The 19,474-nt window shown below is 37.2% G+C and overlaps 1 protein-coding gene across 2 annotated transcripts in view; it reads left to right on the plus strand.

The window, feature by feature from the left end:
• Nucleotides 1-19,124, plus strand: part of ALG5 (ALG5 dolichyl-phosphate beta-glucosyltransferase) — a 23,766-nt gene extending 4,642 nt beyond the window's left edge. The window contains exons 5-10 of one of the 2 annotated variants that reach the window (XM_075050544.1): nt 317-409; nt 1,968-2,081; nt 3,480-3,539; nt 6,776-6,927; nt 16,577-16,662; nt 17,857-19,124. In XM_075050544.1, coding sequence (XP_074906645.1) covers nt 317-409; nt 1,968-2,081; nt 3,480-3,539; nt 6,776-6,927; nt 16,577-16,662; nt 17,857-17,969 — 618 coding nt within the window. In that variant the 3' untranslated portion in view covers nt 17,970-19,124. The remainder of the gene's footprint in view (nt 1-316; nt 410-1,967; nt 2,082-3,479; nt 3,540-6,775; nt 6,928-16,576; nt 16,663-17,856) is intronic. The other variant, XM_075050545.1, reaches the window with a different exon arrangement.
• The last annotated feature ends 350 nt before the right edge of the window (nt 19,125-19,474 follow it).

Consider the following 19,474-nt stretch of genomic DNA (forward strand, 5'->3'; position numbering starts at 1 on the left):
AAAGGTCTGTAGTAGTATGGTATACATTACGTTAGTATTGAGTTTTTTGGACTTGGGTGAATGGGGTTTAGAATTGCTTGGGGGAATATCCTGTTCTTATTGAACATGACTAGCTTCTTCAGTCTTCTTCTGTTGACTGTGAACTGGTTTTTATTTTCCCAAACAGACTCCGGCAAACGCTGGCAATGTATTTGTGCCGACTGAAGTGGTTATAGCTCTGTGCTATTAATTTTTTTTTTAAAAAAGGGTGAGCAATTGTAAACTTCTACCTTGATTCCTGTTTTTGTTTTATGCTGGTTTTTTGTGTGTCTATCAGGTTGCAATGAAGTACTGCAAGAAATATGGAAGCGACAAAGTGCGAGTGCTTTCTTTGGTAAAAAATCGAGGGAAAGGAGGAGCAGTCAGGATGGTAATTGACACTTTCATCTCCTCTGTCTGAACTACCTGTGCCCAAATATGCAGAAGATAGAGCTGTGCTGGTTGACATTTTGAATTCAGTACAGTAACAAAATGATTATCAGAAAACTGAGTACAGGTTCTATAAATTAAGGCAAAAACTCTCTTCAAAATAAGCTTATTTTAGATCTTGGAAACAGTATTTTCTTACGAGGAAGATCAATAATAATTTTTTTTATATGAGAATTCAAAAGAAGAAAAGTTAGACTTGAATTTCATGTTCGTGTTCGTTCCACTTAGAAATAGGCTTGCATTTAAAAAAAACAACCAACCAAAAAAAAAAATCTTTACAGATTAAAGTGAAGCTTTTGTAGAGAAAATACAGCTAAATTTGCAAACATTGCTTTCTAGGTCATAGTAGTGGTTTTGAAAATGGCTAATGAACAAACACTCTCATCCAGCAAAATTTGTGTTAACTGAAGCCCACTGCTATCACCCGCATTTGATAGTAGAACCAGCACAATTTATGCTTTCGCATATTAATTTTCACATAGATATTATCATAAAATCATTTTGTTCTAAAAATAAAATAGCTGTTACACATTTAGAAGGAACATTTTTTCCTAAGGTGAAGGACACCTTACTTTTATGAAAAAGGATGGTATCACTTAAAAGTTATCAGGGACTGTCTTTATCTGCATTATAGACCCTATCTTTAGTATGTCAATTTAATTTTTCTTATGAAACATGAGTAACCATAGCAATTGGAGAGAACATTAAATTAGAATGTGTGGAACTTTTGTAAGAGATATTATTTTAAAGTTATTCCAAGAGAAGGAGAGTGATTCTCTGTGTGATATATTTTTACACAGCAGAGTGTAGATTGGATGTATATACTACTACTTCTTGACAGGTTTTTCCGAAGTCACACATGCTTGGTTACGACAGTACTTTTGGAAAACCCACTGCTAATTGTTCTTATGTCTGGACCCCTTCAAAAATTGTCAAAGATGTCTGACCAAGAATAGGGCAAAACAAGTTGTGAGACCTGTGCATCACAAATGTTTTGCAGTGATACTGTGACTTGAGACTTATTTCTCAAAACTAATTTATCTCTTGAATTCTCTTGAAACAGTGTTAGGAAAAAAATAGCACTGCATCCTCCTTTCCATAGCTCAAATGACAAAGAAAAGCTACCCAGTGCAGTGGCAGCTCCTAATCACTGCTTCTTTGTGCTCCCCGTGTAGCTGACTGTAGCAGCTTGTCTCTCTGGATTTTGGGGTTGTAAAGCTTTTCATTTGCAAGCTTCTCTGGAGAGGGATTGTTAGCCTTTTGTGTTCATGCATTGTCTGTCACTGTGGGACACTACTCAGTGTGTGAAGTCTCTAGCTGTTACTACAATATAAATTCATAAATTGTTGTTAGTAGCAGAATATTGACTCACCTGTTGTGTTGAATCTTTGAGATACCGCTGTTCTAGTTACTATTAGGTTTTTGGAGTGTCTTGCAGCTAGCTTAAGACAAATACTGATTTCAAAGGTGTTGATTTTTATTGACTATTTTGTTTGCAGGGTGTCTTTAGTTCTCGGGGGAAAAAAATTCTTATGGCTGATGCAGATGGAGCTACAAAATTTGAAGATATTGAAAAAGTAGAAGAAGGTCTAAAAAATCTTCAGCCATGGCCTGTGAGTATGAATTCTCATAGTTTTAGTTTAACACACGTGCATATAGATTGATTTTTATAATTCGCTTCAACTTGAGGTTTTTGAGATCTGGTTGAAGATCCAGGTGTAAGCCTGAAGACCTAGGTGTAAGCTTAGAAGCTGTAAGAATGGGCTGTCAGAAGGTAGCGTCCACAGAGTCCTTACCTCCTTTGCATTCACTGTGCCTATTTCAATGCAGTACATAGTGTTCTATTTACCGTTCTTCCTTTGAATTTGTTCTACTCTATATAAACACCATGTGTTGCCTACTCGGTTAAAAAACAATTTTTTCTGTGTTAACTGTTTCGTATTTTCTTTTTATCTGATGTCATCCTATATACCTTTAAGGATGCATCTGAATTTCACCCTATTTTACAGATATTCTCTTTTGTTAGTGTTGTTAGTTTAATGACAGTATTTGTAAGAACTTTTATTGTAAATAAAAATTCAAAAACCTGTGGGACGAGAGCTCCTCCCTGGATAGTCATTCTCTTTTGGGTGCTTGACTTGAAAGAACTGAGGTTTATTTTCCACTTATATGCAGATGAGTGAGGTACTTGTAGCTAGTTTCCTGAAGTGCCAGAAGTGATGTGCAGGCTTCCAGCGGAACCTGCGAGGGATGCGCCTGCGTGAAGGGTCGCGGTCTGCAAGTGCAGGACCACAAGTGCGGGAGCTGCCGGGCAGCGGTGTTTCCCTGATGCTCTCTGCTACCAGGGCAGCAGCAGCTGCTGGTTCTCCAGCATCAGTCCTGCACTTTCAAATATAGTAGATCTGAGAGATTTCGTGTGAGAAGTAGTGGCATGAGAATAATTTTAAACCTTTTGTTTTGATCACGTCTTTTGATTTAATTTGAGATTTTATTTTTGGCTGATACCATAGCGTGAGAATAATTTTAAACCTTTTGTTTTGATCACATCTTTTGATTTAATTTGAGATTTTATTCTTTGGCTGATACCATGGCATTTTATTTGTTTGAAGGTACATCAGTGCAACAAGTACTTTATTCTGTTCTCCCTTCCATAGTGCAATGTTTAGGGAAAACATACATTATAACATTAAGTACCTAGGAATGCTGAATGCTTATCTGTGCTGTTTAACACATTTTTGGTATGCATATCTCAGAGGAACAGTGTAAGCTAAACCAGACCTGAATAAATTGCAGCAATTTGTATGCGCCATGTGCAAAAGTAAGACCCTTTAGATGATCTGTTAGTTGTAGAAAAGACTGATTTTAGCCTCAGAATCTAGCAGTAGGAAAAGTGCAGCTACAGGAAGCAGAAGCTACACTGCTTTGAAGTTATACAGTTCTCAGCAAAAGATTCCACTGATTCAGAAAGTGTTAGCTTAAATAATATCTCTTTAATTTGTATTCCTGTGCAGAACCAGATGGCTATTTCCTGTGGTTCTAGAGCTCATCTGGAGAAGGACTCAATAGCAAAGGTTTGTTTCCATTTCCTGCTGTGTACTAATACTCAAATACTTCCATTATTTGATTCTTCTGTACAGATTTTACAATTAAATAATCAATATTTGTAAAAGAATGGAAGCTAACAAAAAAGGAAAAGCTTGTCATAAGTGTAGTGTGTGCTCCATCACACGTAAAGGATGTGTTCTAGATTTCAGGCACTTTGAACTGGTGTCAGTTAGTGTTCCAATTTGTGGATTTGATTTTCCTAGTTGAGAACATCTTACAAGAAGAGCTTCTAATCCCTGACAGAATTGGTAGCTAGTAACCAGTACTGGGGCTGGACTGGAAGGCAACCGCTGAGTTCATTTTTATTGATTCCCTTCCAGTGCAAGAGCTTGATCTGCAGATCTTGAAACCTGTTTAAAATAAGTTAGGGATAATTAGCAGCAAACTGTTTGAATAGTATCTGAATTCATGGGAAACTGTAATTTTTCCATATTACTCATAATAAAATTTTTGTTTTGATCACACAGACAGTACTGTTTTGTGTGTGGCTCTTGTGGAATAAACAGTGATGCATAGGAGCACGCTCTTATCTTGCATCTGGTTTTCTGATGTCTTGGCAGGCAGTAGTTGACAAAGCACAGGCATGGAACTTGTATTGCAACAGACGCATTGCTGGACTAATTTTTTCAGCATCATTGGATATGCTCATCATGTTGAATGTTCTCAAGAGTAAGCTTTGTTTATACTGATGTTTAATGCTTGGAATGATTCTAAAATATATACACAACTACTAAAATAGTTACAAAAGTTCAAAAGAAGTTACACTGGTAATGTTCAGTCCCTGGTAGATCTTTTAATCTTTTCTTCTGGTTTATCAGGTAGTGTTGGAGTGGTTCACTGGAAAGACTGCTTGTAAATACTAGTGCGTGTATGCTGGCACCCTCACCAAAAAAACCCAAATCCAAAACCACCATCATTATCAGAAATTAGGATAGATCTTTGGCATGGTACTTGTGTGCTTGTAGTACAGAATATACCATTCGCAGTTATTTGTTAGCCGTGCAGCCAGTGTATCCTGGAAATGTTGCTACTACATGGAGACCATGTAGCTGATAAATTTGAGCCCAGTAAAAATGCTTCATTGTGTGGTCAGGTACTGAATATAGATAAACTTTCTTCAGTGCATTCACATTTCTTTTCATCTTTGAAGGTCTTGGTACATGAAGGGGGGGAATTGGAACAGGACTTTATCTTTTAATGCAAAAGTACATTTTTTAGGATGTGTCCATCCTTGGCTTCCTGTTTCTCCCCATGTGTCTGACTTTTTGATAAAGGAATCACCAACTGGTTAGGTAGTATTGCTCTGTTTGAAATATGTAGACTATTTCATCACCTAGCTGTCCTTAGACTGAAAAGGAAAGACTGCCTTTACAACATTGGAAAGAGACAGTTGTGTAGTGCAATAGGTATAAAAGAAAATTGCAGAACAATCTTTGAGAAGTTGGGATTTCTCTTTGGGCTTAGTGGCATCTAAAACAGTAGAATGAAGCTGTGAAAAGCAGCTGTATGGGATTTATTATTAAGACCAGAATTTCACCCTTGAATTCAGTCTTAAGACATCAAGAATTCTGTTCTGCCTCCAAAATTGTTAATGTACTTTAATGAATCCTTAGTATGACATGAATAAATAGTCCTGGGAGTGATGAACATAACCCAAGAACTCCTCTCTGTGAAGTAAGTGCACAGTTTCACTGGCTGACAGTCATGCAGCCCCTTAGAGCTTCCTTTTTGGGACTAGTAGCCTTGTGTTCTTAGTCACACAGTGGTTCATCTTCACCAAAAGAACCAAAGAATCCACACCAGATCCACCATTAACCTTGACCTAGAGCACTTTTCTGAGAAGTACAAGGTATGAATTTGAATTTCCATGAGCCAAAGGCTATATTACATAATAAGCTGAGCATCTTCTCATTTTTCAAGTGAGGTTTGAAATTATTAGCTTTAAAGGCATGTCTTATCACCCAGAGATGCTACCAGTTAAATTGTTGGTCCCTAAAGGTTTTGCATGGTATTTGGTTTGCAGTCTTCATTTGCAGCTAAATTCAGCTTAAGATCAGCAGTGAGTTCAGAAGCTGTTTGTGGATCAGAGTTCTAGTTGTTCAGCAGCTGTCTTGAATAAAAGACTAGAAGGGCCCTCTGCAAACCCAGAATCCAGCCTCTGGATTCCATGGACAAACTTACCTGTGTGATTATGATGTCAAGAACAAAAGTGTAACCGAAGAGTAGGCTGGGAGAACTTTTACCAGGAACATAAAATACATTTGTATTTTTTTTGTATTGCAAAAGAACAAAAGAGGTGACTCTGTAGCATTGCTGGAAGTATAAAAAGAAATATTTTCTTGCACAGCAGCTGTTACTTTAGTCCTGTTTTCACTTGGTCCATCATATGCTGCAAAAAAGTGCATTCTCTAATTGCATTCCCTTAAGTGCCTTAACATGGTGTGTGCAAGCTCTGGAGATCATGCGGTCTTGAATGAAAGAAGTGGGTGGCAAACAACAAGAGGTGCTCCCATTTGGGTTTTTTAATAATATAAAACTTTTTTTTTTTCCCCTCATTTTTGTGTCAGAGTAGCAGCTGGAACCTGTTTAGTTTTTAGTGTGTATTCTTAAGAATAGCACTCTCTATGCAGTCCTGCTGGCTTATTCTCCATTGTTTGTCCTGGTAACTTTTGAATTTGTTGGACCTGTTCAACTAATTTTTAGGAATACAAGAGGACTAGATAGAGGGGAAAAAAATAACTTGTAAGTGTCCAGTGGAATAGAGCATGTAGCATGCCATACCCCTCCTCCTTCACTCTTCTTTTCCTGGAGGAATTGCCAGAGAACCACGCAGAAGGTACTATGGCTGTCCCACTCATTAATTGAAATCCAGGTGCAGGTTTCTGCACCACTTAATAAGGCATTATGCAGAATGAAAAGCTGCTCTGAATTAGGGAAAGCAGAAAAAAGAACTTGGGCTTCTCGTATCTTAGGCCAGGGTCCTAACCATGTGCTTGACTGGCAAGTCTTTCCTTTTCAGCTGTAATTTTGTTTCACTGTAACAATTGAAAAGTTCTGGTTTTATTCCAGTGCAAAACAAAAACAGTTTACAAACTTTGAAAGCTATCATGAAACAGGATTTTTGTCCCATAAGCCAGCTCTGTTCAAACACTTCACTCATCGCTTAAATGAAACCATCTAACTTCTTGCCTTTTGTCCACAGCGCTCTTACTTTCGAACTCTTCTTATGTATGGGTTCCACTTCCTTGTATGGTTTCTCTGTGTCAAAGAGATCAGGGACACACAGTGCGGATTTAAGCTTTTAACCAGAGAAGCTGCCTTGCGGACCTTCTCAACTCTTCATATAGAACGCTGGTAAATTCTTTATTTTTTGGTGGTTGTTTTTTTTTCTCTAATTGAACATGGTTTTGAAAAAGTAATTTTAATATTGCAGCTACTATGAAACCTGTGATGTCTGTGTATAAGTCGTAGCTGCTCAGTTTAGCCAATTATAATACTACTTGCTTGGCAATTTAGATTTCTTGTTATGCTAAAATATCCTGGTATTTGCTAGGAATTCTATTTTATTATCGAGATATACTTTACAAAATAGTTGAGTATTTAATTTTATTTTTTCTACTCATGATGATAGGGAGAAGGGGAACAGATGGGCTTACTAAGTTTTAATTTTAAAAGAGTATCCAACATAAACTGCAAGAAGGATTTTAAGACTACATTGCTGAGATTTTGGGTGGCAACAATTGACTCCTTGCAAGTCCATTTTACTTTGGCACGTGGTATAGAAAGAGTTGTGTAATACTGCGAAGTAGGACATTTTGGTTTTGCCTTGTCAGAGCAACTGGTAATTGATTAGGGGAGTAAAGAAAAAGAAAATCCAAAGAACTATTCTGTCATCTTTTCACCTCTAAAAGAAATCCCAAACGAACAATTCTTGATTGTGTTGGAATCTACTCCCTATTTCTAAGAGTCCTTTCTCCTTTTACACATACAAGCCATGCAAGCAGAGTAAGAAATTGAGAAAAGCTTTTATAATAATAAGGAAAGTTGAGTTACTAATCCTATTCAAAAATTTTATCAGCATATTTTTATGCATTACAACCTCACAATTCAGTGCTGTTTAACTAAAACATTTTACCTAAAATCCATATCTGACGTTTGTAATTGTTGAAGGCTCAGTGTGAAGGGAAATGCCTAGTCCTAGCTTATTTTCTTGCTAGAATATTTCATGAGAGAACTACCAATAGATCTCATTGACTGTCTCAAGACAGTAGAAAATGATGCATAGTCTTTGAATTACTTTAGAGCTCTCTTTCATTATGATTTAGCTAGAACAGTTCCCTTATGAGAGTGATACGCAGTCATGACTACTGTTACGGGACTGAAACGCTTTTTCCACGCAAATACCATAATTTCTGTAAGTTTCCTACACCGCAATTATTGCTGAAAAGGATGGTGACAGTCCCCAGGCTTAATTAAGTATAATCAAATATTTTCAAACTATTGTCTTCATCCAAGAAAATCTCTCATGGGCTACTGCTTGCTGACAGGCAACAGAATTACTGAACAATGTTCTCATACGAAAATGTGTGTAATCCCGCAGTCCTAGTCAATTCCAATACATCTAGTTTTAGGTTGAGCTTTGGCAGTGATAGTTGAGCTATACTGCTCTTCCAGAATGGGTTTGCAAAGGTAGTGTTTGCGTGCTCAAATCTGATGCGGAACGTGAAGCTTCTGTTCAATTGAATCTGGAATTGTGAGCAGTCAGCGTTCGCAAAATCACTTTCCTTAGCTGAGTGGTTTGCTTATTGCCTTAAAGAAAACTATAGCTGAACCAGAAACATGATTTCTGCTGCTACCTCCAAAACCAAACTTAATCTATAAAGTTCTTTAAATTTCATATACCAGAATTTTCTAAATACATGGTTAAACATGTATGCATGGCTCAGAAGTGCACATCTCAAAATCACCCTATTTAACTTCACTCTCTAAATGAAGGGCTTCAAGAAGTAGTACTGGAATAAATGGATGAGGATAATCAGTTCAATCTGTAAAAATGCAATCTTCAATCTTATTCTGTTGTAAACAGAAGATTTTGAATACAATTGTACTTACTAGGTGGACATATGTAAAATGTTCAGGTTTTTTACTAAAAAAAAATCTTAACAAGCTTTCTCTTGCTACTCAGATTATTTAGCAACAAAGGAATGAAAGAGTAAAAAAATTGTGCTGTACATTGTCATCTGTACCCCATTATTCAGGAACAGAGGCAGTGACAAAGGGATGTTGCTAACTTACTTTATAGTAATTGTATAGCTGGTGTGGAACACACCGGATCTTCAGGTCTTGATGTGTTAATTCGTTGTGCTTATATGTGCTGCTATAAAATTAGCCTTTTATTCTTGCTCTTCTATTTACAGTAATCCATAAACTAATCCCCTAAGTGTTCTCCTGTGTGTGTGAAATTTACTGGTTAGTGATGAAGAATGTTTGTTTTGTTAGTTAAGAAAAGAATAACTCAAGTTCGTCCAATAAACAGCTCTTCAGATACTTCCAAGTCACTGATTTGCCTGAAACAACAACAGAGTTTATTTGGTTTCATTTTCTGCCAAAACAGGCAATATATTATCTACTTTTATCCTCCTCTGTCTTTCAGACAGTCCCTGTACTTCCCTGCCTTTATTTTCACACTTACTAATTTCAATGAAATCTGACAGAAGAGTAGAGATCTCAAGATGGAAAGCTTTGGCAAGTTTTGTGGCAACTGAAAACCTAGCAGAGGAGAGAAATTCAAATTATTGCCACTGCTGAAGGAAAAAATTACAGTATGGGCTCAAAAGTTGCTTATCATCAGCTTCATAGATAGCCATTCAGCATGTGTAACTGGAAGCTAATGTTTCAGTGCACAAAACAGAGTACTACCCCTTTCCCAGTTAATATTTGTAATGCCTGGAAAGAAGACTGGGAGGTGGGGAGGTATAAGCATGTGGGGAAAGTGGGTATATTAAAGGAAATGGTAGTCGTAAGTGGTGTGTCTGCGGTGTGCAGACATTTGGGATAATTGCAGTAGGAAATGATACAGGTACATCAAACATTCATCCCATAGAACCATACATTGGATTCCTTTGTATGTCGTAATGTAAGAAACTGAAATAGCCCAATAATGGAAACTTCTTATTTTAAACAAAACTGGCCCCTGATGTCTTTCCATTGCATAGCATGTGTGTAAAAAGGAAAATAAAAACTGGTTAGACATTATGCCATGGAGGCTTTGTACATGTCATGAAATGAAGATGTAAGAGGAAGAAATAGTAGTCAGTGTTATGTTTCTGCTGACTTTGAACAATGGTGAGTCCCTAACTGGGTTACAGAACAACTTACTCGTACTGAGACCATCAGCAGGGGGTTGCAGAGAAACCACTCTCTTGATATTGGACAAAAGGCTCTGAAATCTGGGTTTATTACCACCTCTGCATCGTGGCATTGGGGCTGTTTGACATCTGAAGAAATTAATTCTTTTTGAATCTTAAAATCCCACTAGTGAAGTGCAGCTCTGTTAGGTATTGAAAGAAGAATTCAGTTCAGCATGGTCAGTGCTCAGATATTCTGGTAATAATGGAGGAGAGTGCTGGGGAATATTTGACAGATAAGCAGCATTTAGTAGGATAGAAGCCATCTGAGAGCCTGCACCCTAGTCCTTGGGTCTGTCGAGGGCTGCCCCACTGCTGAACCAGAGCATGTGGCCAGCTGTTGAAGAGTGTGCACACGATTCAGTTTCTGCAGAAGCCTCATCTGTCCTGCCTGCTCAAGTTTTGTCAGGCTCAGATTTTTTGAGGTACTACAGCATTAAGTGAATTCTTATGTGAGGACATAATAAATATTTAGACTAAACATTAATACATAACATATTTACTCATGATGTTAATATAAAATGGCTATAAAATTGGCTACCTGATTAATTCCTGCCCTGAGCTGTTAAGCTTACTGCTCAGTTAGGATATAAATACACAAACACAATGGACAGGATTTGCTTCATTGCATCTACTTATCATCTAACCTGCCTTCTTAGACAATAGAAGGGACAATTTTAGGGTATGATTCACTTCATCCTAATACAGGCCTCTAAAATACGCCAGATGAAGTGCAGCTGACAAATGCCTGTTTCCTTCCCTCGACTATAAACAAACTCTAGGCAATTTGCGCAGAAAGAGCTATTGCTCCTGTAGATGACTGAAGTTCAGCAGGGTAAATTCGACTCGTAGTGTAGTAATAAGTAGGAAAAAACGTGTCAGGTTGCTGGTGCCTGAACTGCATCAAAAGGATAAACTATTCAGTAAACCCTGAAAGAAAAACTACTGAAGCAATTCTGTATCAAAGACAGCTCATTTTCTGGGCTGTATAGGCAGCACCCGTTGTTTCTGTAGACAAAAAGCCCCGAGAATTCTTCCTTGCGGATAAAGGAATCCCATATTGTCTTTGCATACAAAAGAACACAAGTGCTGAATTAGCACTGGGCAGTAGGAGACTGCCCTGAAGTGCTGGATATTGTCAATACTGCTCCAAAAGGCAGAGCAGTACTTACTCAAGAAATAATACAGGTTTTATTTCTATGTCTCTCAGCAGGCTGAACTCAAAGAGCAAGTGTTAGGAGTACAGTCCCTTTCTTGGCAGCTGAACATTTTACACTCTGGTAATAGATACGTCAATGTAAACAACATAGCTATCCTGCTGCCAGGTTGGAGGGGCTGAAGGATTCCTAAGTTTCCATACTTACATAGCTATGAGAGACACCAGAAATAAATGCATATGGTGTTTTCAGTGTTTCACCAGCACCACCAATAAAATGGAGTCTTGTGTTTCCATATTCACCTTTTGTATGAAAAAGAAGAGAGAAAATCAAGACCTTCCTTTATATGATCTTATGTGCATCTTTGACAGCTTCAACATTATTTTAGTCATAAGGAAATAACCCAATATCAGCTGCATTAAGAATGAAAAACTAATTGCTTAGACCTTTACTTTTTTTTGCTTTCTTCATGCTCTTTCTATTCCAGTTGACATTGAATTGAATAGCACCTCTTTAATGTTAAAAATACTAGAAAACTGAGAAAAAAACTGAGAAAACAGTTTTCTTCTTGCTGTGCTGAATTTGATTTATAGATGCTTATATTTAGGAAATCTTAAAAGCAAACTGAAATATACAAGGAAAAATACTGTTTTATCATTATGATGATAAAGATCATGTAACACTTCTTAAAGAAAGACCAAGATATTTCCCAGAATATTTTGTTAATCTAAGCCTGAAAGTTAGAAGGCATTTGAAAATTAATAGAAACTGGAAACTGTATATTTGATACTAAGAAATCACGCTTACATCCTAAACTAGCTTTTTTTTTGTGAGTATTCTCGTTGACTTTTTTGTTTAGCTGTCCTTTGGAGAGCTGGCTGTGTATATACAAATACAAACCAAACGTTCTTCAAATTTACTTTCTAAATAGCAAAGTTTTGATATTAGTTTGAAATGAGAGCAACCTTTTGAACAGAGAGCATATGCTTTGTGTTTTAGGTTCTGAATCTGATTACACCACTGGCCTATTTTTCTGAAATGGATGCAGCACATTTTTTAAATTAAAAGTTAAAAGAAAATTAAAAGGGATATTTTAAAAACATAATAGAGAAGGTTGGAATAACTCACTTTCAGACTCTAAAAGCATCTACAGTCTTGACCTGAGAAATGTAACTGTTTATGTTAAATTTTAATGCACAGGAGGAAAGCTGGAAAATTAAATGGTCTCACTGGCAGAATTTTCCTACCCTAAATTTGGTCATTAATTTCTTTTGACTACAAAAAAAAAAATCATAAATTTTCTTCCAGTTAGAAAATGTCTTTCCATACCTAGAAGAACTAGACATAGCAGCAGATACTGTCCTAACTGGAATATTGATAAAAAGAGGGGAAATTCAAAACATAATCCAAGTTCTGGTTTGACTGACATACTTTTGTAAAGTGGCAATTTATAATGATATTGCATAACTCAGCAGATCACTGGTTAGATCAAATCGTTGCTATTACTTTTGTCTATAAAAATTGCCTTGTGCGCTGAACAAGCCGTGCTGTTTCACATTTAAAACTTGAAAGGTCAATATAAAAAATTAATGTTTGTTTCTCCAGTTTGTCACTAATCTCTAAATGCGAGTCTCTAGAAAAATTACAGAAAAATGAGCATTCATATTGTTACAGGGATTTTTTTTCCACTCCTTTGGCATTGTAGACGGACACGAGCAGTGGAATGAATTGTTTTTTCCTGGTTGTGTGCACAACAAGTAGAATTGTTTATGAACATCTAATCAAAGCAGAAATATTTTGCTGCTATAACTATGTCTGTTTTGTCTTGTAAAAAATCCTGCTCCTGGCAGACATATGTGGACTTTCAAAAGCCCCAGTACAGCTAGAGCAGTACTGGCAGTCTAACCCTCTTGACATGCTATTTTATTCTTAGACCTCTTTGGCCATTGAAAGTTTTCTCTGTCCATTAAGAGTTTGCTGGAACAACATATCTTGGCTGTAGAAAAGTCCTAAATTCCAGTTAAAACAGTATAACTGAAGGCCTAATTTTGATATTTGAAACACTTCATATTGGACCAGCAAAAAAAAGAGTCCTAGTGCAATTTTAAAATACAGAACAATTAAAATACAGGATAGATATTTTATAAACTGAGGCATTTTAAGCATGCAGTTTAATTCAATTAAACACCTACCAACTTAGTATTCAACTGAATTTTAGCCAGCATCGTCTTAAATTGTAACTTAACCAAAAGTAGTACTTAGCGTAAACACAGCCACATGGAGTTTTTCTCTTTCTGTATTTCACACTTCATGTTTGTGTTAATGAACACATAATGGAGCCACTATTAGAAATAGCTGGGGAAATTGTTTGCACCATCTATTTTTGGGCGTCTAACCTTGGATACTTAGCTTGGAGCCTGAATTCGTTCAGGCTGGAGCCAAACGTAGGTATTCTGAGCTGTGTCCCCCCTCCCCAGAGGCACCTACTTTCACTTGCGGCAGCAGGATCCATTGAAGTACACGATGTGAATAATTCCCTGCTATTTCTAACAGTGGTTCTGTCAGATGTTAACTAGTCACAAATGGCTTCATGTCAAAACACACGTATTGCACTCACCAACTCATCCGCTGGTGTTGCTTTGGTCTCCTCCAGGGTAGGCTCCAGCTAACATACCCGTGCTTAAATCCTGACTATGGAAACTTCTGTACGGCTCTTCTGTACCATCTGGATCTGGTGATCTGCAGTATGGGCGTAGTACTATCGGTGTATTGAATACACTGTGATCTATATTCCCCAATTAACTATTCTAGTATGTGTATGAAGTGTACTGAAAGGTGGTGGGGAACGGGGGATGAAAAAAGGTATCCCAGCAGTATGCTACGGATGTCATTCTCCTTTCAGCTTTGAATAGGGTTTTTTTAATTTCAGGATATGTTCACTGTTACACAGATTGCAACCACATGTAACAATATTGGTGTTCAACCTGATTAATTCCTGTGCTTTTAATCTTTTACTTTGAGCGCTGTAGTTCACCGTACTATTGAATGTTGTTTTACTGTGATGTACATGCTGATATTCCAGGAATCGGTTGTCCGTAGGAATTGTTGCAAATAACTATTAGTTCACTAGGCTAATACGTTATGTAGTAATATTTTTAGAGCAGCTCATATAGTATAATTAATCAATTATTCTGTCTCTTAAGATTTTTAGTCAGTTAAGTAGTATTACAAAATCAGATTTAGTCTTAATACACATGACTCATAAACATTCAAAGGTGAATACATGGGGGGTTTGGCTTACAAATGTAAAATATCAGCAAAAAATTAAATAATACAACTTCAGTAGAAGAGACCATGGCATTATTAATAAAATAATATGCAACCCTCATTTAAAGAAAACAGTGAAATGGCAAGGCTGCTTGGAGCAGATTCAGTTCACTGAAATAAAAAACCCCACATTTATTCCTGTAACTTTTTTGTGACAATTAAAAGGTCTGTGTCCTAATCAAAATCAGATTTACAAAGTGGTTCTATATTCCCTATACGCAATAACTATAGTCTCTGTAGATAACCTCCATTTATGCTGCCTTTGCATGTTTTAACGCTGTCCAGAGTGATGTCACTAGCTCTCCTGTAACATCCACGTGCAGTGCAAGTTCAGGTTGATGTGTGTTTGGTAATGATTTCACCAGCAAGCCAGCGTGCTGTGGTCTGTACTTCAGTGGGAACCTACATGTATGTATCATACCTAAGGGCACATTTCAAAGTGGACTTCTGTTGTTGCATTCATTAATAGTTTTGCAGAAATGCACTGCACTGCTTAAAAGGAGAGAGTGGCTTGAAGTAGAAGGAAATAACATCTGAACTTGGCGAGAAACCTGCTAAAGTATGTCTTTTTGCCTGCTCTTGGATCACCTGTCTGTCCCTTTCTACCCTTTCTGTAGTGTTAAATGGGGTTGCCAATGACCTCAGTTCAAGCAACCCTTGAAGCATGAACAAAAAATGTTATTTTTTTATTGCATACATTTTCTTCTGTGGCAAAAGATTTTATTTTTTTTTCATTTCAAAAGAAAATTGTCTTGGACTTAGCAATGAGAATTTAAGGAGACTCTAAACTTACAAAGTTATTGAGAGAAAACGTGGAATAGTGTTGAATTGTACTTGACTGCCTCACAGCCGTGTTTTCAAGACCTATGTAAGCTGGTTTGGAACATCTGTTCTGTTGACTTCAAACTAGAAACCTTACCAACAGCTTGGCTAAAACATTTCCAATTCCTTAACCTTCAAGGGTTAGTTCCCTGGGAGAAAAACTCGCTGTTTGAATATGTATTGCATCTAGTAGAAATCAGATGTGGATGGCCATTGACAGTTTTTTCCGATACAGACTAGTATTTTTAAAAAGCTTTTTATTGGGGGGGGGCAGGGCAGGGCAGGGGGCAGTTTACCTTAAATTCTTAAATTCTGGGTGTTCTGGAACTTATTTAAGGAATAAGAACACCCCTACTAGTATTTGAAGACTACAAAGAGAGGGGAAGAAAAGACCCAGCAATCAGTAAATCTAAGAAATTTAACCAGGATCTTCATAATCGTGATTTGCATTCACCATTGTCAATAGCAACTACTGGTAGTTTCATATGCTGATTTCTATATGAGCATTACAAGCTGTTGTTGCCAAAACACTTTTCTAATATCAAAAGCCTCAGTGTCTCAGATCCAGAAGGGCCACCGGAGCATGCAGTTGCAAGCATGAAACACAAACAATTTTCTGTGCAGAGAACTGAGAGGATTAAAGTGTATTTGGGACAAACTGGGCAGGGAGGGGCAGCTGACTTAGAGCAGGATCACTTCCCCAACGCATTTTGCTGCACAACCTGCAAACAATTGTGCCAGTAAAAAAGACAGATCTCTCAAGAGGGTTTTTGTGTTGTATATTAACGGTCACTGGCTACAGTACAGCTGTTGTTCGGGTTCTGTTATGCACAGTAACATAAATCATTTCTCACTTCTGCGCTGCTGCATTTAGTCTTGACTTAGAAACCATCAGATCAGTGTAAAGCCGCAGCAGGTAGTTGTCCCCTTGGATGAAACAACTAGAGATGTAGGTTGACACTGCACGTTTGACTGCTTGGTCTTTATAAATGTTTAAATCATGACTGTGGCAGAATGAAAAGTGAGCAGTGGTCTGAACACAGCATGACCTATACCTTCAGAAACCGGACGCAGTGAAGTATTGCTGTGTGTATATTGGCTATGTTCTGAGCCGTTCAGTCGGGGAAATTCATTTCCCTTTCATGTGCATCTGACCTGTAGAGCATTGGTGTCAACTTCATAACTGAACACCAACCTCCTTAAATCAGGCTAGGGATTTAATTAATAGTGCCACCATCTTTCTTCTGGAAATAAATGTGTCTGTATTTGCTATTTCCTGTTCTTCTTCAGGGCGTTTGATGTGGAACTTCTTTATATAGCTCAGCACTTGAGAATACCTATAGCAGAAGTTGCTGTCAACTGGACTGAAATTGAAGGTAGGAAAATTGTTTACATTTCTTGTAAGATTAATTATGTGTCAATCCAGAATAAAATATCTGAGGGTCTTCCCATATTTTACCCAGTTTTGATAACACACCACCTTTCCATACAAATTTTGAATTTCATGTCCTTGCCAGCCTTCTGCTGTGACATGGTACAGAAGAATGGGTGAAGGAGTAGCAAGGGAGAGAAACTGCACTCCCACTGGAGACAAAAGTAGGTAGTTACACTGCTGGGACAAAGCACTACTTCGGCATGTCCTCTTGCTGTAATGCATTAACAAAAATATTGCAATTATAAAACACTGTGCAGGAAGTCTGACCACCATTGTTTATTGATTCCACTCCATTTCATTGTGTCTCGCCTTCCAAAAATCTCAGCCCGCCTATTAAGGCTTCCTCTAGGGCACCCTCTCTTCTTAAGATATGAAGTTCTTTCAGACCCGTAGGGAGGTCTCTGTTACTGGAAAGTATAGCTCCATACATACTTCTTCATAGCAAAGCCAGCTTCCGAGGTACTGCTTGCTTCTGCTCACTTCCTCACATCAAATGCAGTTCTTTTTTTCCCTTTCATGTTTTTTTCCTTTTTTAATCTGAATCTCTTCTCCTCAACACAACCCCTGAACAACAGAAAGTGTAGTGAACTGCAGTGGTGATGAAGGGTGCAAGTAGAGAACATCCTAAGCCAACTTTACTAGAAAAGAAATGTTTTCTTTTAATGCAGTTCCACATATGTATTGCACCTAACACAAATGTTAGCAGAGATGGAACAGGGCTCGGTTTCGTAGTGTGGGTTCCTTACCTTGCCTGAAGATTGGCACGTTCATATTATTGCTGTAAGACGATGTGGTGATCCTCTTCTCCAAAGTTGCTAAGAAATCATTGGCTTAATTACTGGTATTCAGGTTCCTATTTACGTGAAAAAAGCCTTGTCACAGAGAGGACTATGCATCTTGTGACATACGTGGAATTACTGTGTTGCTGGCAAACTAGAATCTCCCACATGTGGTATAATGTAATTACTATAAAGCAATAACTTTCGCAATATAAATTTTTATTAATGTTAAGGTCTGGGTTGTGGGGCTGAATGTGCTGAGAATGCAGAGGTTCACGACTACTTAAATTTGTATCTTGCCAATGCTCATTTTTTCTAACAACATCCTTCTGATTTTCTCTCTTCATTAATCACAGGTTCTAAGTTAGTTCCCTTTTGGAGCTGGCTGCAGATGGGCAGGGATCTTCTTTTTATACGACTGCGATATATGACTGGTGCCTGGCAGCTTGAAACAAGAAAATGTAATTAGGTTATTTACATTTTCCAAATATATTATTATACTTAATGGAACATGAGAACAGTTTCAATCAAGTGAAGTGGTGATGAAAGCTGAGGTAATTCTTCATTGCTCCTATTGTATGTTTAATTTTTGCAGCATGTACGTGTTCTATAAGATTGTCAGCAGGGAATTTGTACAATGTTTTGAAAAGAGAAAGCATTTCCAAAAAGATTTTCTTATCTGGTAATCAAGTTTTACTTTCTTAAATAGTAGCTTTAACATGTCTTATCAATCACTCAAATAAATATATCTGCTTTTGTCTCATCATACATTTGGAATTTCCTTATACATATAAAAAAGAGGCACTCTATACTACATTGTGCAATATTATGTTGTGAATGACCACAGCCATTTTTTTCTGTAGTATCTGGAAATATATGGCCATATTGCAACTTGGAATTATCAATCATGGTTCACGCTGATGCATGTTTAGATTCAATGTTATGGGAAACATTAATGGGTTTTACTGAGTTATAACAGTAATATTCATAAGGCTGTTGTAAGAACTTTCAGTAGTCTCTTGACATTCCAAATGTTTTTGTCTGAAGCTGAAATAGTTTGTCTGAGATCAAACTGCAGATCGTCTCCAGACTGTAAAAGGTCCAAGAGAAAGCACACTTCGTTTTAAAATGTTGTCTTTTATAAATATGTTTTGTTCCTATGTACTAATTAATACTGCATGCTCAAGGCTAGGACACCTTGGCATCTACAAATCTGTAGTGAAAAGGTTATGCAAAGCTAATTCAGAGCATACAAAAATGAGACCTGATGTACATTGGGGGCCTGTGCATTAGCAATGCCAATTTTAAGTTCTCATGCTTCAAATGAGATCAGAGAGGGTTTTGAGTCTTTCTTAGTCATGTCATACTCTGTTACAGTACACGAGTTTCAGTGGTGCTTTCAAAACAGTTGTGGATTGCCAACAAACAAAGCCAATCTTTCTTTTGGAAATGTGTACAAATTTGAATAGTTTTAAAGAATGAATGGTATATGGTTGTACTTTGACATATGATTTCACTGGTGATTTTTCTTATTCCTTCTGCAATATTGAGTTGAGTTTTGCTCCTGTTAGGGTTACCTCAGTTTTCTATTAATTGAAGTGTTGGAATAAATTCTCAAAAAGTATCTTCAGTTTGATTTCACAGGCTTTATTCTCTTGCCTAGTCCACACACATCTCTCTCACTTCTGCAGAATCAATCACATGACTCCTCGTTGCCATTGCTAGAATAAAATACCAGCTTCTCAGTTTTTGTAAAGTGAATTTCCCTCATCAAACCCAGACAATGATAGCTCTGCCTATAATTCATTAAAGTCACCAACCAGTTCTCAAAAGCGGATTCCTAAAATTTTCCTTATGTCTTACCTTAAAATTGAGCTTATTTGAAATTTTAAACAAAATAGTTCACCTTTTTCAAATGATGAGACTTAGGTCATGCATTATTTTCTGCATAAGTAAACTTATGGTGACATCTTC

This window comes from Buteo buteo, chromosome 18 (assembly GCF_964188355.1).
Source record: "Buteo buteo chromosome 18, bButBut1.hap1.1, whole genome shotgun sequence".
NCBI lineage: Eukaryota > Metazoa > Chordata > Aves > Accipitriformes > Accipitridae > Buteo > Buteo buteo.